The following is a 24893-nucleotide window of genomic DNA, read 5'->3' as shown; positions in this document are numbered from 1 at the left end:
GGATCAATAATTCCTTGTGCATGTGAAAACACCATCATTAGTCAGTATTGTGTGATTTGCAGATTTAATTTTGTTGATATTCGATTTAAATACAAATCATAACCCAACATTGATAGAACAACACTTAAGATTTATCTGCTTAAACAATAACTAGCAAATTCAGATCTCCTCAGACAGGTGGGTCTTTTCAGGCGGGCTTTGACTGTTGGTTGTATTCATAGGTATGGGAACGCAGTGGGCAGGTATGGGTCGTAGTCTCATGCAGCTTCCAGAGTTCAGAGAGTCGATACTGCGATCTGATGCCGCGCTGAAGGACACCGGCCTGGTTGTGTCTCGTCTGCTCATGGAGGCAGATGATTCCGCTTTGGAAGACACTGTTCACGCCTTCGTCGGCCTCGCCGCCATACAGGTAGAGTGGACTATATGTTCGATGTTGGAAATCTGGTGTTTTTTTTCTCTTGTCTTGAATCCAGTTGCTTTACACTACACTATTCAACGGAGCAAGTGTCTCAAACTTTTACGTTTTCTGGGGGGTATTTTTGCCATAATTTGATTAGACAGGTATCGAGAAATGGTTAATGTGGGGAGGGATATCGGAGGATGGCACATATCCCCTTGATCCAAGAGGGGATGCCTGCTTCACCAACTTAGCTAAACCAACGACCAATCTTTTTCAGCTGCAACAGACCAATCGACCTCTTTGGCATGTACTGGTCTTCAACATACACTTGAAAGAGCACATGTCACTCTGTTGTTCATCTCCCTCTATTGGCTCCCAGATACTGATAGCATCAAATTTAAAACCCTGCCTCTCGCTTACAAACAGAGACAGATACAGCTCCTTCTTACTTGAACTCTAACATCCAGGTATACACCCCCCCCCCCAGGTATGAACCCCCATCCAGGTATACACCCCCCCCCCCCCCCCCCCCCCCCCCTCGCCCACTACGCTCTGCCAATGAAAGGAGTCTGATCACAACAGGGTCCTAAGTCTCTAACTAGACTCTTCTCCTCTGTTGCTCCCCGGTGGAGGAACAAACTACCAAACTGCATTGGATCTGCGGAGTCCCTTTGCACCTTTAAGAAAAAGCTAAAGACCCATCTCTATGAACACTGATTGACATTGTTTCCTCTTTTCTAGATCCTCACTTGTGTTGTACTTACTCTCTGACGTTTGTCACTTTGGATAAAAGTGTCTGCTAAATGAATTGGAGAATTATAGAATGTAATGCCAATTTATTGATCCAAAATCCACAACTGAATTAGCTAAGCACCTAGCAGACAGCCAGAAATATCCACCTATATTAATACAACTTAAACAGTTCAACTTTATCAAAAACACAGTTGACATGAACAAAGGAATGAGCTATAACTAGTGAACAAATGCAATAAATACCTCTCATGCCTCAGACCTCTTGAGTTAACTTCACAAATGAAGACAGCAGATTTAAAGAAAACAAAAACACTTTTTGAGAACATGGTGATAAATTAAATTCATAATTTCTAGTTTAAGACCAAGATGTCTCTTGCACTATAAGGAGCATTAAAAAATAGTTTTTATCAGTACTACTATCTTTGAAAGCGTAATCAAGCAGCTTTTCATTTAGGCTAAAGCCCAGTTACTTTTCTACATTGTAGTCATCCTTTGTGTGTTCTGTGCATACCTGTGTGCAGATAGCTGAGATCGACCTGCTCACTAAGCTGGGTCTAAAACCTGACGGCATCATAGGACACTCGGTGGGAGAGCTGGCCTGCGGCTACGCTGACGGCTCCCTCAGCCACAGCGAGGCCGTCCTGGCTGCTTACTGGAGAGGACGCTGCATCAAGGAGGCCAACCTTCCTCCAGGAGGCATGGCTGCAGTCGGTAAGAGACACAGCTGGGATTCTTGACCCTCTTTCCTCAGCTGCGGCCTTGTTGTTTTTGTACGTGTTTCTTTGTAGCACATCTTTGACCTGTGTGCTCGCTGTGTGTTACAGGTTTGACCTGGCAGGAGTGTTTGGCTCAGTGTCCACAAGGAGTCGTCCCAGCCTGTCACAACGCTGAGGACACCGTTACCATCTCCGGTCCACAGGTCACACATCTTTTATTAAACTTTGTATTTAGGTCTTTATAGGTTCTGACAATCTGAGCCTTTTTCACATCTGGAAAAAAAAAAAATCCCGTTCAATTACAGTAGATTCTGTTTCTCAGCATGTTTGGAATCATTTCTATTTCAAGCTGTACCCTAGAAATGACAGTTAGGGAGACTCATGTTTATTATGTACAAAATACCTCTAATGCCCTGATTAAAAAGTGAAACAGGACAGGGCAGTGGATAGATTGAAAACAGGATTGAGAGAGTGGGGGATGACACAAGCCCACTTCTTCAACTAAAGCTAAACTAGTGCCTCAAGGCATTCATTTTAGATTCATATGTTAACTTTCCTGACTGAGGACAGAATGAAGGGAAGAAGAAAGAACATGAAGGAGTAGGTCAACAGACAGATGGTTGAAATAGGGACGTTTTAAACGATTTACAAACTGTCTTGTTTAACAAGCATAACAGCACCTGTATAACTGTACCTATGTACCTAATAATAGCATGATTTCACCTATCTAGTTTTCTCAAGTGAAGGCTGACGTTGACAGATGTGTTTGTGTCTCCAGGAAGCGATCAGTAAATATGTGGCAGAGCTGAAAGAACAGGGTGTGTTTGCAAAGGAGGTCCGCAGCGCTGGCGTTGCTTTTCACTCCTACTACATGGCGTCCATCGCTCCGGCCCTGCTGGCTGCTCTGAAGAAGGTATGTAGCTTTCATGTGTTAAAAAAATAGGCTCTGAGTCCTGCTTTTACCAGGAAAACAGCTGCTAGGAGACCCATTTCGATTTGTTCCAACCTTACCAATATTTCATTTTTGAGTAGAAAACAAGCAGACGGCAAAGAGCTAGTGGCGACAAAGGCCGCCTGTGGCCGTCTTTTTGAATGATATTCTAACTATCATCACACTAAAGAGTGGAAACACACATACCAGCGAGCAGAAAAGAGAACAGAGCTGCTTCATATTTGTAAGAAGAATTCACTGGTCTTGTGTGCAGGTGATTAAGGAGCCACGACAGCGCTCTCCCCGCTGGTTGAGCACCAGCATCCCGCAGGATGAATGGGACTCTCCTCTGGCTCTGACCAGCTCAGCGGATTACCACGTCAACAACCTGGTCAGCCCCGTCCTCTTCCAGGAGGCACTCCGTCTGGTGCCTGAGAACGCTGTGGTGGTGGAGATAGCACCTCATGCTCTGCTACAGGTACGCCCAGCATGCTGTTGATACAGAAAACACTGCTGACATAGTATGTTATCTTATTGTCACCTTTTGGGACACCATGTTGAAAAGCAATTGAAATGCCCTCCGACGCCATAGGGAATGTTTTAGCATTTTTACATTCCAGATTGTCACAACTACAGGTCTGAAACCCAGATAGATATCAAATGTTTCCTACAATATCAAAATGAGTGTGCTTCATAAATTAAGTATATTTAATGGGAACCTGAACATTTAAAAAAAAAAAAAACTTGTGTAATGCCTTATTGGTTTGAAAATAAAACATCATATTTTAATATGAATGATTTATCTCTGTTTTCACATGCACATCTGTGTGCATAAATGCAAGATGTCTCTTATTTTGCCCTCAAACTTTACGTTTTTATGGCATAGCTGACACGAGAACATTTGTCATCTTTCCTTTCTTTTTTTGTTTCAATATATCCTTTCTGTTTTTGGCTTACTGGATGTTTGCCACCTTTAATGGTTTTTAAGGTAGACCACAAATGCCATGAAAGTCCTTATCAGCCTTTTTGAATTGTTAATAAAAAGTTTGGGGAGTCTTGTGATGAACTTCAGGTTAAACCTACATATGTGTTTCCTGCACAGGCCATCCTGAAACGGAGCCTGAAGCACACATGCTCCATCCTCCCCTTGATGAAGAGAGGACACGCCAACAACCTCGAGTTCTTCCTCTCAAACATTGGAAAAATCTACATGAACGGGTGAGTTAACACTGACTCTGACTTTGCCTGCATTAGTGTTGTAAAGAGGACTTCCTTTTCCACTGTCTGCCTCTTTAACTTATTTTCTGATTTGCCTTTCAGGATCAACGTGGATACTAACAACCTCTGCCCAGCAGTGAGGTACCCTGTGCCTGTTGGCACCCCACTGATCTCCCCCTTGGTGCAATGGGATCATGCCCAGACCTGGGATGTCCCCAAGGCAGAACACTTTGTATCTGGCTCAGGAGGTTCCAATTCTGCTACTGTCTACAAGATCGGTAAGAAATATAATCAGCTGATCAACGGGTTCAGATTTCTGTTCTAAGTGTCTGGTAACATTTCAGATAGGATCCCTACAGAGATAGAGACTTTTTGACCAAGAAACAGCAGTTGCTTTTCTGTCTTCAAATCCATCAAACTCCATCGATGAAAACCCTCATTTTACTTTTCTGAACTCCAGTGCTGCAGTATACATTTGTTTAATACTTGTTTTAGTACTTTCCCTCATTTAAAAAAGCAGTGAGTACAGTATGTTATTCTTCTTTTCTCTCGTCCCTCAATTAAACAACTTTTATACACGAGGGGATGAGTCAGCCGGCCGTCCATGTAAACACGCTGTAGACACGACTCGGACAACATCACAGACAGTCAGACTCGGGTGTCACACTCATTGTAGACAGTCATGACTCACAGGGTTATTTTCAGAGGATATACTTGATTTCTGTCGCATATTCAGCCTTTAAGACAGGCAACCGCTGTTATCTAGTCATCAAAGCATGTTTTATGGACTCACAATGAAGCAATCCACTGGAATATTTCAAAACTTGTCATTGAGACCAAACATATGCAACAGAAGGGCCCAAGTTTAAAAATATTGATGTGACAGTAAAAGAGAAGAAGATGATGTTGTTTAATTTGACCACATGATGTTCTCATTGTCATTTCCTTTTCCCACCAACCACAGACATAAACCCAGAGTCTCCTGATTACTACATGATTGGACACTGCATTGATGGGCGCGTCCTTTATCCAGCAACCGGCTACCTGGTGCTGGCCTGGCGTACCCTGATAAGAAATCTGGGAGTTGTCATGGAAACCAACCCCATAACCTTCGAAGACGTCACCATCCACAGGGCAACCATTCTGCCAAAAAATGGTGAGAGTGGAGCAGCAGGGGTGGAGATATTGGACGCTACAGACTGATGAGCTGTTTGACTTTGTGTTTTTATATAAACTGATTTCACTGATGGTGTCGGCCTTTCTGCACCTTTCTCTCTTCTTCTCAGGCTCTGTTCAGCTGGAGGTACGTCTCATGCCCGCCACCAACAAGTTTGAGGTTTCTGAGAACGGGAATCTGACTGTCAGTGGTAAGAAGATATTATACATACAATGTTTGATAGTAAAAAAAAAAGAGCAGTTTTTGGACATTTTAGGAACAGATAGACCAGAAAGACAAAATCCACAATAGAAAAGACTTGAATATATTTATTTAAATCCTGATTTTGGCCTCCCATTATTCAATAAACTGATTGCCTTCAATATTTATATTTAAAATATATTATCTAGTCATTTAGATTGCTGCTGCACATCAAATCAGTCTCTTCCTAAACTATGCGGGGAGCAATATTTCCGCATCATTTTTGGAGAGCTTTAATGCTCTTTATGGACATTTAAGAAAAACTGAAAATTTTTGGTGCAAAAGGTGAATTGAGTTCACCTGAACATGTTCAGGGAGGATCTTTTATGTAAGAAAAAACAAATCAAATGCAAAAGAGCTTGAGAATCATGTCTGCATGAGCAGCACGACTTATGGCGCACTCACACTAGTAATGTTGTCCCGTGCTTAAAAACGATTGCCCCCCCCCCCCCAGTAGTAACAAATGTTATCTCAATAGTGTTTTTTAAATATCTTCTCCATAGTAGATCAGTTAACACCGTTAACCTTCCCTTCTTTTCATCTTCTGCGTGATTTCAGGTAAGGTGAGCCTCCTGCAGGATGCGGCCCTCGATTCATTCCACAGTCAGATAAGTCAACAAACTACTAACGACGACAGTGACCCTAAAATGAAGCTTACGGCTCCTGATATCTACAAAGAGCTGCGACTGAGGGGCTACGACTACGGGAAAACCTTTCAGGGCATCTTAGAGTCCAACAATGCAGGTATTATATTTTTTAAACTGTACCTGCTGTCATTGATGGGGTTTTTTTTGTATTTCTCTTGAAGATCAAGAAAACATTTGATAAAAAGAAGTTTACCAATGTGCTATATCTCCCAGGCCTAAGAAGCTCTTATTGTTTTTGCCTCAGTTATGTAATTATCTGTTTGCAGGAGATGTTGGGAAGCTGCAGTGGACAGGAAACTGGGTGACCTTTTTGGACACGATGCTGCAGATGATCGTGGTCGGGCTGTCAGGTCGCAGTCTGCGTCTGCCAACCAGGATCCGATCAGTTTGCATCGATCCAGCTGTTCATCAGGAGAAGGTCAGCGAGTACATTGACGGAAAGAAAGGTTTGTGTTGACCTGTTTATATGAAACTTTCTTCAGTCTGTGATCATTACTGTTATAGATTATCTTATGTTGAATCTCTTTTTTTATTGTTTTTAGATTTATTTTTGGGCTTTTTGCCTCTATTTGATAGGACAGTAGGAAACAGAGGAGATAGAGTGGGGAATGATATGCTGGAAAAGAGCCACAGGCCGGACTTAAACCTGGGCGGCCCGCTTGGAGGGCTTTAGCCTCCTAAATTGGGCGCGACCTAACCGCTAGGCCATCTGCGCTCTGATCTAACTTTAAACATTTCTACCCACTGTAACTCCTTCAAAATGCTCTCCTCTTGTTCCGGCAGCTGTGAATGTCCATGTCAACCGTTGCCTCGACAACATCACAGCTGGCGGAGTCCAGATCTCTGGTCTTCATGCAACTGTTGCACCCCGCCGGCAGCAGCAGCAGAGTCCCCCCACCCTGGAGGAGTTTGTGTTTGTGCCCTATGTGGAGACTGAGTGTCTGACCGCCAACGGGAAGCACACCGAGCAGCTGAGGATCTGCAAAGGTACAAAGAGATACCAGCTGACAGCTTTGGGCTCATATTATTATATTCAAAATATATATTCAAGGCAAACCTTTGGCAGTGTTACATTTTGTAAATGATGCATGGGTACATATGGAAATGTATGTTATCATGTGAATTATTAATATTAAAGGCTTAAGTTTAGACCCAAAAGTAACATATATTATACTGACAAGAAAGGTTAAAAATCTGTTGAACTTAAAAATAAAAAAAAAAAAAAAAAAAAGAGCCAAAACCAGACGGGCAAGTATTGAGGGGCTAACGAGTCCAGTTCAGGTTTAGTACAGCAGGAGGCAGCGACAGTTAATTTGCATAATCTATCATCATTTAAAATCCAACTATAATAGCTGCTGCAGTCAGTGTTTTCTTCAGATAACTTTTGCATCAAGATGGATGTTGATGATGAGGTTGTTTACATAATGTTTACATACCAATGCAATACAAAACAATGGTGACAACACAGGGCTTTTCAGCAGTCTAGCCTTGGGCGACTGTTGTTGGCTTTTTTTCTGAACAAATTGATCAAAAATAAAGCAAACACACACTGCTGCAGTCCTTACTCCTAGCACTTCAACACCACAGGTCACACCTATCAGTGGTGCTTTCATCACAGAGCGATCTTGTTCTTGCAGTGTTTTTTTGAGGTGTTTCAATATCAAGTCAATTAAAAGCAAGCTAAATATATTTTAGTATCTTAAAAAAGTGAATTCTATTTTTTTTCTGCCTGGAGAAAAACAATTTGACCATCATCAGCTAATTTTCTTTTTGTTCCTGCCTTTCCATTCAGGTTTAATCCACAGACTGCAGAGGAAGCTGGCCAATCAAGGAGTCAAACTGTCCATACCTGGGCTTCAAGGAGAGTCGGACGGCCCCCTCCCCAGCCCTGAGCCCTCTGAGCCCGGCCTGGTCCGGCTGCTGGCCCTGCTTTGCGGCCTGGAGCTAAACGGAAATCTTCAATCTGAGCTGGAGCAGACGGTGGAGAAAGAGAGGGCGTGTCTGCTGCAGGACGGCCTGCTGCAGGGTCTGCTTGACCATCCAGCACTTAGACACTGTCTGGACACCGCCATGGAGAACAGCACACCTGGCAAGATTAAAGTTCTGGAGGTAAGATTAAAATAGTTCCGGTCACATTCAGCACTTTGTTTCAGTCACACTCTAAAACTTTTCAAACTTTTCCAGGCTCTCTCAGACGACGGTCAGCTCTTCTCCCGCGTGGTTCCCCTCCTGAACATCCAGCCCATGCTGCGTGTGGATTACACCGCCACCGCATCCAACCTAGACCTTCTGACACCCCACCAGACCTCCCTGGAGGAACTGGCAGTGGCTTCAGCTCAGTGGGACCCCCTCACAGGCCCAGCTCCTGGAGGTGCTGTGGGAGGGGCTGACCTGGTGCTCTGTAACCACGCTTGGGGCCCTCTGAGGATGGATCCTGGACTGCTAGTGGCAAATCTGGCTTCTGCAGCCAAACAAGGAGGGTTTGTTCTCCTGCACACCCTGCTGAAGGGAGAGACTCTTGGGGAAATGGTTGCCTTCCTCTCCAGCAGCACTCAGAACAGCAGCCAGCAGGGACTCCTCACACAGGTCAGTGTTTAGATCACTTCAGCCAAGCATGAGTAACCTTACCATTCAAACCCTCCTCATCTTTTTGTGTAATTTATAGACTTCACAATGAAAAATGTCATTCCTGAGTTTGACAGAAGCATCATCCTGTCAATTGGTTTGATTGTATATCTCTGAAGCTGGAAGCTGAAGTCTTTTCACATTGGATTGGGCACAAAATGCGCATAAAAATGTCACTACTTTGGATTTCCATTCGATAAGATACGATAAGCAATTTGTGGCCAACAATAATGACACTATCACATTCCAGCAATTCTGGGATAATAATTGCAGATTTCAAAACATTTATTGATTGATTGATTGATTGATTACATTTATTTCAGACATATCAAATAAAAAAAAACACACAAAACAAAATGAAAAGCACGAAAAATACAATAAACAAAAAACAATGTTCAAATTATTAAAAAAAAAAAAAGCCTATTAATAATTTAAATGATACATCACGATATCTGATCGACTGAAGAATATTAAATGTCCTTAAAAAAAGTGCAGAATTATTATATTTGTTCACTTTTATTTGTTGTCAGTTTCAACTCTTTTCACACTTCATCTCTTAACATCTTTAAACCGCTGTCCCACATAACCTGCTTTCACGTATCCTCATTCATGTCACAAGTTTCCTGGACGAGTCCTGAAGGAAGATAAAAATGGTTTCTTTTTGTTGCAGTTATAAATCACAGTGTCAATTTTTTTTCAGAATTTGATTTCCTCTTGTCTGTGATCTGAAACATTTAACTAAGATGCTACAAAGGTTTGACAGGGGAAAGATGTTAGTTGAAAAATACATAAAAAGCAAAACATACGAATGAATAAAATAATAAAAATCACATTTTAGTGGATACGTTGAATCAATTAAAGCGTTGCATCAGCTTAAGTCTGATTCTTTAGATTTAATTTACTTTTTCATTTTTCTCCAGCCCACCTTAGAAATGGTTAAATATGCATGACATACTTCTCTCTCACATTTTATTCTGTATATTCAGACTAAGGCTTGGATACGCTGTTTCACTAAATTGAGATGATTTCTTAACATGGTGGTGATATGGAAATTGATTTATGATTGGTACTTATGAACCATATCTCTCCTGATTAGAAAGCTAAACTCGGTTCTGGTTCAGTCACAACTTTAAGACAACTATGAAAATATTTTTCTTCCAGATGTGTTTCTCTGTAAGGATTTCCTGGAGATGATAATGTGTTCTCTCTCTCCTCCCCAGGCTGAGTGGGAGAAGGTGTTCTCTGAGGCGTCTCTAAGCCTGGTCGCTGTCCGGAAGTCTTTCTCTGGCTCTGCTCTCTTTCTCTGTCGCTGTCAGGCTCCAGAGAAAAAACAGCCTGTTTTCATACCTGTGGACGGTACCGACTACAAGTGGGTGGATACACTGAAGGTGGGTTTAATAACTGTCTGTGTGTAAGTGTGATTTATGAAACAACCAACGGTACCTGCAAAAAATATTCTTTAAAGTAAAAATGAATTGTGTTTATTCTACAACACATACACTGAACCGCTCAAAGTCTGTCAGATTCAGTACGTGTATGTGTGACATCAGTTGTAATGTGTGTGTTTTTGATACAGACGACCATTGCCGACTCATCAGACTGTCCAGTGTGGCTGACTGCCTCTCAAAATCATTGTGGCATTGTGGGAATGGTCAACTGTCTGCGGCAGGAGCCCGGTGGTCACAGAATACGGTAGGAGATATTTACACTAAATGTCACAGTCGCAGCATGATTGAGTATCTATTCAAGTAGTATGATTTTCTATTCCCCTTTTTTTATTCTTCTACTCTGTTTTCTCCTTCCTTGTACCCAGCTGTGCATTTGTTTCCAACCTGAACAAGTCTTCTTCAGTACCTACCCTTCAGCCGACCCATAAGTCCATGCAGTCGGTGCTGGACGGGGATCTGGTCATGAATGTGTTCAGAGACGGACACTGGGGCGTCTTCAGGCACCAGCTGATCTCTCAAGGTACTAAAATCATCAAATATTTTCTGTGCTTGTATACAATGTATACATATGCTTAATGTTTACATTCTTAAAACAGTTTTTGTCAGCTTTTGAAGATGACTTTGGTTCGGTCCTTGTTTAAAAATAACCCTGAATACACATGCAGGATTGTTATCTTTTATATGCCTTTTGACATTCTTCCAAACTTCCATTGGGTCAGCATTTGCCTGTGTTTTGTGCGTTCAGATCTAAATGAAGCGTTGACAGAGCACGCCTATGTCAATGTGTTGACTCGTGGTGACCTGTCTTCCCTGCGCTGGATCGCATCCCCGCTCCGACACTTTGTGACCAGCAACCCCAACGTGCAGCTGTGTCGCGTTTTCTACAGCTCGCTGAACTTCAGAGACATAATGCTGGCCACGGGAAAACTCCCTCCAGACGCAATCCCAGGTACTGAATGTGTGGAAGAAACAGAATGAGTAACCACACAGTGTCTGAGCGGTCGCTAATCTTAAATCGAACTAGAAATGATGGTGGTCAAATTAAATACGAAGCGTCCACATATAGAGATCTAACCCCCCCCCCCCCCTCTTAATGGTTGATCTTGTAGGTGACCTGGCTCTGCAGCAGTGCATGCTGGGTATGGAGTTTTCCGGTCAGGACCCCAGCGGCCGGCGTGTGATGGGACTGCTTCCGGCCAAAGGGCTGGCGACGAGTGTGGATGCTGACAAACGCTTCCTGTGGGATGTTCCCTCCAGCTGGTCAGTGTCACAGTTTGAAAAATGCTGCATGTGAAACACAAACGAGCTGCTAAAATACTTAGAAACTCAAGATACTGCAATTAAAGATCTGATGTTCCAACTAAGGCAGGAGATGTAGTTTCATATTTAAAAGGTACAAGGCAGCAACAAGATGAACAAGGACTGCAGCAGTGTGTGTTTCCATAGTGAGCAGAGGCACAGACTCATTTCTTTTCTGTATTTTTTCTCTTCGTCTTGAATGCTTTCATTGGTTAAAAAAAAAAAAAAAAAACTCTTCAAAAGGCAACACAGTCTACATCAGTTTTATCAAAACTCTGGCCTTCATATTTTCTATATCAGAACTGTCAGCTGTACAGAGCATAGACAAAAGTTCCTCCAAAGCCGTGGTTCTCAAACTGCCCCCTTGGAGGAGGAGACATTTTTTGAGATCTGTCCCTGCAGTATGTATGCGTGTAAACTTCTGCTATAAGATGGATTATGACAGTCCTAATGTCGGTCTGTGTGGTCTGTGTGTGTGCAGGACACTGGAGCAGGCAGCCTCAGTCCCGGTGGTCTACGCCACAGCGTACTACTCTCTGGTGGTGCGGGGCCGGCTCCGCTCTGGAGAGTCTGTTCTCATCCACTCAGGGTCAGGGGGCGTCGGCCAGGCTGCCATCGCCATAGCTCTGAGCAAGGACTGTAAAGTCTTCACCACAGTCGGTAAGTATTTCACACTCGCCTAACACTCCGTGCTGAACGCCGCCTGCAGGAGTTTTAAAATGAAGACTGATTCTGAAACTAGTAGTCACTGAAAGACAAACAGCTCTGATGTTTATTTCTCAAATTTGCAAACACTGCAAAACTTGAAATTGTTCTGCACAACAAATACTTGAAGATATTTAGATAATTCTGTTTGCCATAGAGATTATTGCATCACCTCAGGTGATCTTGTATGAGCTAATGTAATCTCACAGGGAGGCATTTAAATAAAGCCTGGTGAGGTGAACTCCTGTAGCCTGAGCCAGATCCAGTGAATTATGTGTGACTTCGTCTTGGTTATAACTTTGAGATAGTGTCTTGTGTTTCCCTTAACCCTAACATCTCTGCGTGTTCTGTCTGTCAGGTTCGGCAGAGAAGCGTGCGTACTTGCGGGAGCGGTTCCCTCAGCTGTCTGCAGACTCCTTTGCTAACTCCAGAGACACTTCATTTGAAGAACACATCCTGCTGCACACACAGGGAAAAGGTTCGCTTTTTTTGTACTTTGCTGCACACGAATACAACACATACTCTCTGTTGGATTTCTTATTTAAGAGTCATCTTAATAATGAAAACAAAGATAATACCACACTATAGTAAAGGGATAAAGGAGCCCCTTTTCCAAGCAAATTTTGAAGACAAATAAAATAAGAATAGGTTACTGTCTAGAGAAAGATCTATTTAGCTGGAAAAATATAGGTTTAATAAATGTGTTTTAAAATTGTTAGAGAAATTTGTTCTCATGTTCGAACAAACAACCAATGATGTGTATATATGTATTTTTAAAAGACTTATTTGGGGCTTTTAATGCCTTTATTTTAAAGACAGGACTGTGAATGAATTAGAAGTATAGTAATAGTCAGAAATAGGGGAGCGAGACCGTGGGGTATTACATGCGAGATTCGAACCCAGGCCGCCCGCTTGGAGGACTTAGGCCTTTGTACATGGAGCGCTGAGCTAGGCTACCGGTACCCCTCACACATACTTATTTGAATATCACAGTATTGTTTGGTATTCTGTTTGCGTTTCAGGTGTGGACATTGTGCTGAACTCTTTGGCTGAGGAGAAGCTGCAGGCCAGTATTCGCTGCCTGGCCAGACATGGACGCTTCCTGGAGATCGGAAAATACGACCTGTCCAACAACTCTCCTCTGGGTCAGTCAGGAAAACTTTAGGCTCAGTCTCCCACTGACAAAAAAAAAGGCTCTATATCTTTAAAATCCATTAATACTTATTGAAAGAATTGAAATTGAAAGAGTCCCATCCTTAATTTATATTATTTGATTATTTGAAGTTGTCTTCCTACCTGAAACAGAAATGACACAGACTTTTAGAAACAGTTTTACTGCTGATCATTTCCAGTCAAGCGAAAAGATGACAGTATTTTCTTTGTGTGATCCTTAACATTTATCTGACACACATGGAGTTCACAGATGGTAAAATCCTGTTTAAAAGTGATCTAAAATCAGAATCACTACAGCTCGAGTGTTTTTTTCTATAGGAGAGATTGATGTTTCATGCTCATTAAGCTGAAAACGTGATGGTGCCAGGCTGCAATCTGGCCTTGGGAGGTTTTAATAAAGCTGGTGGATGATGCAAAGTCTGACGCTATGAAAACTTTTTTGACTTAATACCAATGCTATGTGTTATTGTATCAACTAAAGAGTGGTAGAGAATTTACATGCAAGGCGATTTCAGTGGTTGCTCACTGTCACATGATATACACATCATCAGCCCCACGCTCATTCAAGGTGAATTTATGGATATTTTGTGTTGCGTTCACACATAAGCTCTGCCAAACTTCACTCTGAAATTTTACAAGGGGCTGGCAGGAAAATTTACAAAAAATATGTAAAGTCAGGGTAAAAAAATCAGCAGTTTCATTGGAGTTTCATTAATGTGCAAAAAAACACAATAGATAATAATACTAAAATTCTGTTCACCTTTCTGGATGTTTCAGTCCTTGGGGGAAAAGAAAACAGGCAGTTTGAAAATATAGACTAAATCCAGAAAGTCTGTAAAGATTTCTCTCAGAGTTTCAAATCAGAGTAGTTGTTGATTGTGTCCTCTGATCTCTGCAGGCATGGCTCTGTTCCTGAAGAATGTAGCGTTCCACGGCATCCTGCTCGACGCTCTCTTTGAAGAGGGCAACAAGGAGTGGGAGGAAGTGTCCCAGCTGCTGAAGGAAGGCATCATGGGAAGTGTAGTCCAGCCTTTAAAGACCACAGTGTTTGAGAGGGACCAGGTGGAGGAAGCATTCAGATACATGGCTCAGGGCAAACACATCGGCAAAGTCCTCCTGCGGGTATGTTTTAACCTCGATTTTGATAGTAATAAACAAAGAGTCATAATCTATAGAAAAGACACAAATTATGAATCATTTTTATGAGATTGTGAATGGAAAGTATGTGTCCTCTCACTGATTCTATTCTTCACAGGTCTGTCATGAAGAGAAAGCTGCCGCGGTCGTGAAGTCCTCCCCTCTGTCTCTCCCGGCGATTTGTCGTACATTCTGTCGCCCCTCCCACTCTTACATCATCACTGGGGGACTGGGGGGCTTCGGTCTGGAGCTCGCTCAGTGGCTGACAGAGAGAGGGGCTCGCAAGCTGGTGCTGACGTCCAGATCAGGAATCAGGAATGGTAAGCCTGCTGCCAAATTATACGATGATGTATTGCTTCTGAAGGGGCTTCATGGAGATACAAAGAATAATATAAATCTGGCCTCACTGTGTGTTACAAAGCTTGGCTCTGAAATAATTGAAATAATAACTGGTTCAACTAGACAGTTCATTTTGCTCATACTGCTGCAGTTATTAGATCTTTTTTTCCCCAACTGTTGCTAGGTTACCAGGCAAAGCGAGTGCGTGAATGGCAGAGTCACGGTGTGGAAGTGCTTGTGTCGACAAACGACGTCAGCACGCTGGAGGGAACCGAACATCTGATCGCTGAGTCCAGCTCACTGGGCCAAGTGGGCGGAGTCTTCCATCTCGCTATGGTAAAACACCAAGACACCTCGTCACCATCATCAGTGCCCTTCAATATTCAGACATCTCTAACTCTGTTTTTTTTCTCATGTAAAAGTACTAGCTACAAAGCATGTTGGTTTGTTATTACCAGGTGTTGAAAGATGGCATGTTGGAGAATCTGACTCCTCAGCTCTTCCTCGATGTAAACAAGCCGAAGTATGACGGCACCGTAAATCTAGATAAGTAAGAGCCTTGCCATCTTTTTGTACGATTAATTGGACTGCTGTTAGATCTCTCTTAATCCTGATGCACTCTTTCCCATTCCCTCTCCAGAGTGACGAGACGCTTGTGTCCAGACCTCAGCTACTTTGTGGCCTTCTCCTCTGTCAGCTGTGGTCGTGGCAACGCCGGTCAGAGTAACTATGGTTACGCCAACTCCGCCATGGAGCGCGTGTGTGAAAAGAGGCGCTTTGACGGCTTGCCTGGTCTGGCAGTCCAATGGGGAGCCATCGGGGACGTGGGCGTGGTTCTGGAGACCATGGGAGGCAATGACACAGTGATCGGTGGCACCCTGCCGCAGCGCATCGCTTCCTGTCTTGAGGTGCTGGACCGCTTCCTGTGCCAGCAGCAGGCGGTGATGTCAAGCTTCGTGCTGGCAGAGAGGATGGTGGTGAAGAGAGAGGCAGGGAGTCAGAAGAGCCTGGTGGACACTGTTGCTCACATTCTGGGTAAGAACTGAGCTATAACACAAGAAAAGGGTGTGATCGTGATTATTTTTTGTTGTGAATTAGAATTGCTGATATATTTTTCTGTTTATAAAAAGTGCTCTCTCACCAAAATAGGAGTTTCAGTACTTTTAAAGCTGTCGAGCGTTATAATAACAGAGATTGTATTGTTTTAAAACAAGTGGTTTGGAAAAACGTATCGGGGAACATTTTGACAAATAGTAGACTTGACTCCTCAGGTGTACGCGATGTGAGCAGCCTGAACGCTGACGCCTCATTGGCTGATCTGGGCCTCGACTCGTTAATGGGCGTGGAGGTTCGTCAGACCCTGGAGCGAGACCACGAAATTGTCATGACCATGAGGGAGATCCGCCTGCTGACCATCAACAAGCTGCGAGATCTTTCTAATAACAAGACAACTGGATCAAATGGTAAAAAGAAATTAAAAATCTATTCTGTTGAGGCAGTAAGGATCTCATTGTACACTTCTCAATGTATTTTTTTTTTTTGTGTCTTCACTTCTTTCTAGCATCTTCTAACGCCACAGCTGAAAGGAACAGTGTTCAATCTGTGTTGGAATCTGACCTGACCCAGATCTTAGTCAACCCCAGCGACTCCACAGTGACGCTGCTGAACGAAGTTCAGAGCCAGGAGAGACCTTTGTTCCTGGTCCATCCCATCGAGGGCTCCATCACTACCTTTAAGACGCTCGCTTTCAAGCTCAGTGCACCCTGCTACGGCCTGCAGTGCACCAAAGGTAGCAGTTTTTTCATCTTTGGAGAATTTTGACATTCTAATTTGGCTAAATGATATGCATCTTTGTTATTTTTACCTTCTACTCACGCAGATAAGTAGGAGTTTAAAGATTTTATTGAATCAGAAACAAACTAAAAAACATCAAGACTCATCCAAGAATAAGATATTGATCCGCAGTGAGGGAATTCCCAGTAATCATGTTGAGTTTTTAGATGTATAAATGTGTGTTCATGTGTGCTTATAAATCTGCTTTTATTAAGTTTTCATTCACCTGATCAAACAAGGTGGAACATGCTCATTGTTGTTCCTCTCTTCTCCAGCTGCTCCTCTGGACAGCATCAAGTCTCTGGCAGCATACTATGTGGACTGTATTAGACAGGTGCAGCCCGACGGGCCGTACCGGGTCGCTGGATACTCCTTTGGCGCCTGCGTGGCGTTTGAGATGTGCTGTCAGCTCCAGATGTTGAACCAGCCTGTGGAGCACCTGTTCCTGTTTGACGGCTCACACTCCTATGTGGCAGCATACACACAGGTGAGAAAAAGGGTTAATACACTTTTTTGACTCTTCGCAGTCACACATGAACAAATTAGGTTAATATTTCGTACATTGTGTCATTTGGTGGTTTTAAACAGCCTGACATGATTAAGATTGTATGTAAAACAGCGTAGAGTGTGATGTTTCAAAAGCAGTCATTAAAAATGTGCACGTACTGACTCTTAATTTGGCGACTGAATTGAGCTAACTCATTATTTTGTTTTCAGACTTACAGAGCCAAGTTGACACCAGGAAAAGAGTCTGAGGCTGAAACCGAAGCCATGTGTGCTTTCATCCAGCAGTTCACCAGCATTGAGTACAACAAGGTACACAGTCCCTTAAATCACATAGACACACACAGATGCTCTTTCAACCCAGTCACATACAGTTAGAGTGTAGCAAAACTTTTACAAAGAAGCAAAAGTACCGCCACAAAGTAAACTGGAAGAGCCGATGAGTGCTGTCAAACGAAAAGAGGACTCTGATCTAGTGCTGAGGAAAACACGATTCTTACCGTTTGTAGAGAGCTGTCTACCCCCGCTCCCTCGTCGCTAGAGTCCATGGGCAAAGCAGGCTACCTGAAGCTTCAGTGTTTAGCCGGCTCTGGTCTTGAAACATGTCTGCATGAAACCTTTCTCCATTTTTTTTCAAGAGCATCGCCAATATTTATCTTAGTTTTACCAGGTTTCTGCTTGTGGAGTTTATTTGAAGAAATGCTGAGGCTTTTACAGTCGGACAGAATCAGCTCTTTCTGAATCAGGTCTCTTAACCGCTTCCTTCACTGCAAGACCTGTTGGTTTCCGTTTGCCTGGCACACTGAGGGGCGTCTTAAACTAACGTGTGGGGGTGCCTTAAAACCGCCTACCTTCTCTGGTCCACACAAATCTAGAGCATTCAGGACCAGAATCTAAACTTAGAAGGAGAACATACTGGCTGCTACATCGTCTACGTCTATTGCTATAAAAATCTTCAACAAGTTTTACTTACCTCCTCTCATTTGACAGCTTGTGGAGGTTCTTCTCCCGCTGAGCGACCTGGCAGCCCGTGTAAACTCTGCAGTGGACCTGATCATCTCCAGACACAAGGACATCAGCAAGGACATGCTTCACTTCGCAGCCAGCACCTTCTACGAGAAACTGAAGGCTGCTGACGGCTACGTACCTGTGACTAAATTTCACGGCAATGTGACGCTTCTGCGAGCCAAAACAAGCAGTGAATACGGACAAAGCCTGGGAGCAGACTACAAGCTAAGCGAGGTAACATACATACATTTAAGGCCATTTCACACTGAGTCCGTTTTTTTATCACCCGTAATTGATGCACGTTAAATAAAATATATACAATTCGATGTTATGTTCGCACACTGACTCCGAATCTTTCGTCCGTCATTATATTTTTCAGAACGGGTTAAATTTTCTGTGTGTGTCTGTAGTGTCCCTCAGACACTGTTCAGCATCAGTTGCTTCGCGGAAATTAGTGGTGTTTCTTTTTAATGTGTGGTAAAAGTATAGAGAGCAGCGTATTAAACTGGACCACTGACATCCTGAAATACACCTGGAAGTGATCGGGATAAGCCTGCATTTCCTTATTGACAGGTGAATCTCTCTTTTATTGACAGGTGAATCTCTCTTTTATTGACAGGTGAATCTCTCTTTTATTGACAGGTGAAACTGTCTTTTATTGACAGGTGAAACTGTCTTATTGATAGGTGAAACTCTCATTATTGACAGGTCAAACTTTCCTCGCGCTTGTCTTGTTTTCAGGAGTGAGCGGACTCTGTTGTAGTTTGTAGTGTGAAAAAAGCACAAAATCATCTTCACTGCTTGCTCACTCTGCGTGAGGAGTACAAGGCATTTTGTCTCATACTGCAAACTTTCGGAATTAATAGAAAAATAAACGCATCAGACTCAAAGTGCAAGGTGCGTAAGGTTTTCAAAAAACGCATCCGAAAAAAACAGACTCAGTGTGCAAAGGCATTTACACGTCAACTTATGTAACTTAAATATGTGCAAACAACACGAATGGCAGAAAATGCTGCCAGGGAGTTGGTGTCAGATGAAGCCCAGGTTCCTGCCATTTCACTGTTTTTGTTAAATACACTTAACAAACTTATACATGTACATCACAATGATTGTTCTAATTATATTTGGGTGGGGCATTTTTGCCTTTTATTGTGTAGGTCAGCTGAAGAGAAACAGAAACTGTTGGGAGGAGAGAGTGGGGGGTCACATGCAGCAAAGGGCCGAGGTTGGATTCAATCCCACAAAAGCTGCGACAATGACTTCAGCCTCAAACGCTTTACCCTTCGGACTAAACTGGCACCAGTGAGAACCAGTTAGGTCTCAGAGATTTAGCCTCTGAGGCTGAGAATCAAGGTCTCTGGTCAGCTGATGTTGGGGCAGAGACTTCCTTTGCATGTTTTACACCTTGTTTACATTCAGATTAGCAGCTTTGGATTTGAAAATGGAGCTGAGGACAGTGGCGATTTTAAGTTAGGTTTCCTACTGTCATTGTAAAATTTGCACATTCTGAGCCATTGAGATGGTAAGTCCTCAGGGGCCCCCTACTGGCCGCTTATATACAAAGGTATAACATTAAATATCAACAATCAACACAAAATTGACACAAAATAAGCAAATTAAGACCATAACACGCCTGTCACCAAAAATCACACCCGTCACCTTCACATTCTGCCTTTGTATCTGTTATAATAATTAATAATAATAATAAAAATTGTTTGTTGGTCTCGCTGCAGGTATGCGATGGGAAGGTGTTAATCCACGTCATCGAGGGAGACCACCGCACCATCCTAGAGGGAGCCGGAGTGGAGTCCATCAGCAGCATCATCCACGGCTTACTGGCTGAACCTCGTGTCACAGCGAGGGATGGTTAAAAGGGACCCCAACTCAACATAACCCCCCCTCCCCTTCAAACTAATTTCACAACATTCCCTAAATGTCTTCCTCCATGTTTATCTTTGTTTTATACTGCGAGTATAACACAGTCAGTCATTAGATACACAATGTTCTTATGTCTCAAATGCACCTTAATGCACCCTCAATTCAGGCAAAGGACCCCTCCCCATCCTGTCAGAGCACTGAACTGGTTTCATCATATCGGGTGCCATCTGTCTGAGATAATGTTTCATTATGTTTTAAGTGAGTTTTTTTTTTTTTCACGGAATAATCATCAGAAAATGTCTAATTAAAAACGATCTGTTAAAGCTGCAGCTTTTGCATTCAGAAGCTCCAACAATGAACAATAATAAAGAAAAATAACTGAAACTCAATCAGATTAATTAAGAAGATTAAGATTAATCAAAAAGCCTTATTGTTACCTTTTATAGCTGCACACATTAAAAGACTACTGTTTAAGTCACATTCAGATCCCGTATAGATATCATTAATTTCTATGGTATGAATTTCCACCTGAATTATCAATTAATGTAGCACTGGAAAATAATCCATCATAGCATGAAAAATATCTCTGTTGCTTTTAACCGTACATGTTTTCATCTATTTCACTGTATACACACCCAAACCTGTTAAACAGTTTTTTCTTTTTTGTCTTTTATTTGCCTAATTTGTCAAAGAGAGAATTGAGGTATGTGTTGTTTTTATATTTGTTCCTGCCTTGAAGCAACATGTGCTGTTGTATTTCCAGTCTACTGAGACTAAAACTCATATCATGACAAACCTTTATTAACCTATTTTTACTCTTGAAATATGGATGTGATGCAGGTTGTTGCAAATGAATAGATACAAATATCACTGAGAGACACCGAACAAACCAACAACAATTGACAGTAAACTGACATGGGTCTCAAGAAATGTCTCTTTACTATCTGTAAGTCATGACGCTAATGACTTCAAAATATGAATTGTTGTATCCTCAGTTTAAAGGGCTTACACAGGAAACTTTAAAATAGGTTCCTGCACAGATCAACCTACTGTTTCTACCTGTTATGTTTGTCCAATTACAGTCCTGCTCTGCTGTACTGTGATTGGCCAGAAAACTGAGAAGTCAAAGATGGAACTATAAGCCAGGAGGTGGCTGTTCAACTTTACCCTTTACACTCATTTGCACACACACTATGATCTTTTCTAAACATAACCAGTAAGTCTTGGTGCTCTAACCTAAGAGCTTTTGGTAGAAATCTCTGAGTGTCGGCCAATCACCGCTCAGCAGGAGGAACCTTACTTCTGGTCAAACGCTGCATAGTTAATTTAAATGTTTTCCTGTGTGCTGCTACTAAGCAACAATACTGTACATGCATGTTCTCTGGCTTCGTTCACTTTTTTGTGAATTAACAGACATTTTCCAACATGCAGACACTTGTAACATTGTTCATATTTTAACAGACAATTCCCATTTGTGTCTGACAGAACTAAAAAATGATGCTTTTATTTAAGTTGTTACAAGGCTTGACCAGCCTCATTAGGAAAACATTTTTAGATTTCTGATTGGTTTAATGGGTCGATCAAGGCCATCTTTCCTCAGCTGACAAACTTGATGTAAGCAGATTGTTGGGTATATTTGATGCTCTGAGCCAAAACAACATAACATCATAGGGTTGTTCTTTTTTAAAGGTAGAAAATTGACAGTAACTTTCTTTTTGTTACACTAATTGTGATGTTCTGTGTAGGTATAGTACATAATCGTCTTGCCAAAGTTGCACCTGAATCATTTTTTTCTGTTCTCTATGACCTCTGAGGTTCCTGTTGAATGTGGACTTAACTGATCTGAACAGCAGACCTCTTACTGTCTCTGACTCAAGTTACATGATCCCAGAGAAAGCACCCTGACCTCTGAGACCTCTGATGTGGTCTATGACGGGTCAGGAAGCTGGAGGCAGACGTGGTGATTGAAGTCAGTGGAAAGGAGAAAGATGTGACAGTGTATGCACCTCTCTTGTTTTTGTTTTTCAATGTTGTGTTGTTACAACTAATAAAAGCCTATGGTTAATCACACTTTTACTCTTTTTGTTTTTTTACATAGACACGTGATTATAATAAATCCACAGATATCAATAGTGAATAAATCACATCTAAAGATCCGTATTGTTTTAATCTGTCAGTGGGGCCAATTAAAGTCATGTTCAAATGAAGCTTGCTGAAAGACGGAGAAAGTGTGTCTTCACCGGTTGATTTGAGACAGGAGATAAGATAAACTGAGAAGTATGATTTAGAATACAATAGAATTGTCAGTAGAAGGATGGTCAATGTTAGGACAGAGTGCTCTATTATCCACAGATTTATCTAATATTATATATTATATTTTAGTAATGGGACCCTAGGACGTGACGCTAAACGGGACCATAAATAACAAAACAAAAACATCATTCTGTTCAGTCGTCAAACCGGACATTAGGGTGACCCAGCAGAGTTGCTATTATTAATTTACCACCATCCAGAATTTTATTGGAGTTTTTCAGGGTTGGAATAGCAGCTATAGACTAAATTCAAGTAGTAAACTGATATAGCTTTTCTCACAAGGGAAGTGCATTTATTTGTCAGTGCTCTGAAAGAAGCACTCTTACTGTCTCTGACTCCAGTGCGTCTAACACACCAAGCAGACGGCAAAAAACTACGTCGCCTCTTGTCTTGGCCAAAAAGTTGCACTAAAAGACTACAACACACCGCAAAGACTAAAGCCAACGGCCGACCACCACGCACGTTCTGCGCATGCGTGAGAGGAAATAACCAGCAGACGGCGCTAGTCTGTAATCATCATTACAAAAAGGGGAAACCGGAAGAGGACGAGGAGGAACGCGGATAAACAAACCGTTGTTATGATACGAGAAGACCATTTTCTCACCGCTGTCGCGCAACACGCTTAATGTAGGAACTTCTACTGGAGAATAATGTCTGATGAAAAGTTTAAAATGGCGCTGGCGTTGTCAGCCCTTGGTCTTTTGTTAGTGGAACAAGAAAAGAAGAGGCGGAGGAGACCAGGAAGGAGAAAGCGCACTGAATGGGTGAACGCATGGATACGACAGCGGCAGGATCAAGGGGCTTTCCTGAACCTGTGTCGAGAGCCGGAGAGAAATGAAACCCCCGATATTAAAGATTTTGCTCGTCTCTTTCCTGTGCAGTTCCACATGTTAAAGGAACTGATCAATCCAATCATTAGGAGGCAAAACACGAACTACCGGGATTGTATCTCCGTCGGGGAACGTCTGATGATAACACTGCGCTTCTTGGCAACAGGTAGGCACTTTGTCTTTTCGGGTTATAGAGAGCTGCTGAAGTTAACGTTACCTGAAACCTCGTGTTTTGTACCTGTTACTGATGATGATTATTGTATTCTATAACTGATATGAGTTGTGTGCTTGTTAATATTTACAGGGGAAAGCTTCAGGAGCCTTTCCTATCAGTTCCGAGTTGGATTATCAACAATTCGGCAATTGGTTCCTGAAACCTGTGCAGCAATCTACAAGGTTTTGAAAGACAAATACCTGAAGGTATGTGTGATGTATCGATTTTCTTTTTTTCAGATACTTTTATGTTTACAGTGCAGTCTGTTGGCATTTGGACAACAACACATGGCCACACGACTAGACTAAAAGTTATTAATGACATTGTTTTTTGCCTTGGAGTACCTTTTGTAAAGCGCCATATAAACGAAATGTATTATAATATTAATAATGCTTATTATTATTATTATGAAGGGTCGGACTTAAACTAGCCTTCATGGGCTTTTCATGGTATTTTCTTGTTTTTCAGTGCCCAGACACAGTCCAAGAGTGGCAGCAAGTAGCCGATGGATTCCAGGCTCAGTGGAACTTCCCAAACTGCCTAGGCGCTCTGGATGGGAAGCATGTCAACATTCGCCCCCCACCAGGAACTAGATCAACATGCTACAACTACAAGCATACATGTTCCATAGTGCTAATGGCTCTGGTGGACAGCAGTTACAGGTTCCTGTACGTAGACGTCGGTTCCAATGGGCGGATTTCAGATGGCGGAGTGTTTGGGGGATGGACACTGCAGGATGCTCTGGAGAACAGGACATCTAAGATCCCTGCCCCTGCACCATTTCCTGCTTCTGACACGCCTGCTCCTTTTTGCATTGTGGCAGATGAGGCGTTTCCCTTGAAGGAGTACCTCATGAAGCCATATCTAAACCGTAAACTATCTGTCGAGCAACGCATCTTCAACTACAGACTGTCACGAGCTCGGAGGGTGGTAGAAAATGCCTTTGGGATCTTATCCAACCGTTTTCGTGTCTTTCAAACCACCATTAACATTCAAGACACTGCCAAAGTGGAGGACATCACTTTGGCTTGTTGTGCTCTGCACAACTTCCTGCAGACCGAGAGCTGTGACTTGTACATGACGGGAATCGTTGACCAGGAAGGAGCGGATCACAACACTATACCAGGAAGTTGGAGACAAGAACCTGAACTACGACAGGCCTCCCTGCCACACACAACCAATGCAACAACACGGGCCAAGCAGCACAGGGATGAACTATGCCGCTACTTCAATTCTGACCCTGGTGCTGTGCCTTTTCAGTGGGGCAAAATATAAGAAATGTGTATGCTTATCATGTTCTGTTTGTTATGCTGTATGTCATGCACACTTATTTATTTATATATATATATATATATATATATATATATTTTTTTTTTTTTTTTTGCAAATAAATGCCCACATTTGTGGGTTTGTTTATCTGCTGCCTCATTTATGAATCTTTACAGTATACCCGTTTGGTTAAATAGATAGTTGAGAGATGTTTTTCTCTGAACTTTCTTGGAGTC

At 42.4% G+C, this 24893-nt stretch overlaps 2 protein-coding genes across 2 annotated transcripts in view; both read left to right on the top strand.

Moving 5' to 3' along the window:
• The window catches only part of fasn (fatty acid synthase), a 38732-nt gene extending 16631 nt beyond the window's left edge, over nucleotides 1-22101 (top strand). Inside the window, exons 10-42 of the mRNA XM_020638842.3 lie at nucleotides 222-409; nucleotides 1675-1864; nucleotides 1978-2072; nucleotides 2648-2782; nucleotides 3075-3278; nucleotides 3903-4018; nucleotides 4121-4296; nucleotides 4983-5174; nucleotides 5305-5385; nucleotides 5994-6179; nucleotides 6349-6528; nucleotides 6866-7069; nucleotides 7875-8191; nucleotides 8267-8668; nucleotides 9928-10095; nucleotides 10284-10399; nucleotides 10521-10675; nucleotides 10901-11104; nucleotides 11265-11415; nucleotides 11936-12114; nucleotides 12518-12637; nucleotides 13182-13304; nucleotides 14231-14454; nucleotides 14588-14789; nucleotides 14993-15144; nucleotides 15267-15358; nucleotides 15449-15843; nucleotides 16080-16271; nucleotides 16370-16597; nucleotides 16917-17128; nucleotides 17359-17457; nucleotides 18136-18387; nucleotides 19887-22101. Of these exons, the coding sequence (XP_020494498.2) occupies nucleotides 222-409; nucleotides 1675-1864; nucleotides 1978-2072; nucleotides 2648-2782; nucleotides 3075-3278; nucleotides 3903-4018; nucleotides 4121-4296; nucleotides 4983-5174; nucleotides 5305-5385; nucleotides 5994-6179; nucleotides 6349-6528; nucleotides 6866-7069; nucleotides 7875-8191; nucleotides 8267-8668; nucleotides 9928-10095; nucleotides 10284-10399; nucleotides 10521-10675; nucleotides 10901-11104; nucleotides 11265-11415; nucleotides 11936-12114; nucleotides 12518-12637; nucleotides 13182-13304; nucleotides 14231-14454; nucleotides 14588-14789; nucleotides 14993-15144; nucleotides 15267-15358; nucleotides 15449-15843; nucleotides 16080-16271; nucleotides 16370-16597; nucleotides 16917-17128; nucleotides 17359-17457; nucleotides 18136-18387; nucleotides 19887-20024 (6068 nt within the window). The 3' untranslated portion in view covers nucleotides 20025-22101. The remainder of the gene's footprint in view (nucleotides 1-221; nucleotides 410-1674; nucleotides 1865-1977; nucleotides 2073-2647; nucleotides 2783-3074; nucleotides 3279-3902; nucleotides 4019-4120; nucleotides 4297-4982; nucleotides 5175-5304; nucleotides 5386-5993; nucleotides 6180-6348; nucleotides 6529-6865; nucleotides 7070-7874; nucleotides 8192-8266; nucleotides 8669-9927; nucleotides 10096-10283; nucleotides 10400-10520; nucleotides 10676-10900; nucleotides 11105-11264; nucleotides 11416-11935; nucleotides 12115-12517; nucleotides 12638-13181; nucleotides 13305-14230; nucleotides 14455-14587; nucleotides 14790-14992; nucleotides 15145-15266; nucleotides 15359-15448; nucleotides 15844-16079; nucleotides 16272-16369; nucleotides 16598-16916; nucleotides 17129-17358; nucleotides 17458-18135; nucleotides 18388-19886) is intronic.
• Nucleotides 22102-22879: 778 nt separating this feature from the next.
• Nucleotides 22880-24707, top strand: LOC109988912 (uncharacterized). Its single transcript, XM_020640520.3, has 3 exons — nucleotides 22880-23340; nucleotides 23479-23594; nucleotides 23857-24707. Exons 1-3 carry the CDS (start codon nucleotides 22995-22997, stop codon nucleotides 24661-24663), a joined length of 1269 nt encoding a protein of 422 aa, XP_020496176.1. The 5' UTR covers nucleotides 22880-22994; the 3' UTR covers nucleotides 24664-24707.
• Nucleotides 24708-24893: the final 186 nt, after the last annotated feature.

The sequence above is a fragment of the Labrus bergylta genome, chromosome 21, assembly GCF_963930695.1.
Source record: "Labrus bergylta chromosome 21, fLabBer1.1, whole genome shotgun sequence".
Lineage (NCBI taxonomy): Eukaryota > Metazoa > Chordata > Actinopteri > Labriformes > Labridae > Labrus > Labrus bergylta.
This window is presented reverse-complemented; position numbering and strand designations above follow the sequence as displayed.

What these genes read in the sequence shown, in the direction of transcription:
- LOC109988912 (XM_020640520.3), top strand. Translation starts at nt 22,995, where the DNA reads ATGTCTGATGAAAAGTTTAAAATGGCGCTGGCGTTGTCAGCCCTTGGT. An exon ending in ACTGCGCTTCTTGGCAACAG is followed by an intron (nt 23,341 to 23,478) that starts GTAGGCACTTTG and finishes TAATATTTACAG; the next exon opens with GGGAAAGCTTCAGGAGCCTT. An exon ending in TGAAAGACAAATACCTGAAG is followed by an intron (nt 23,595 to 23,856) that starts GTATGTGTGATG and finishes CTTGTTTTTCAG; the next exon opens with TGCCCAGACACAGTCCAAGA.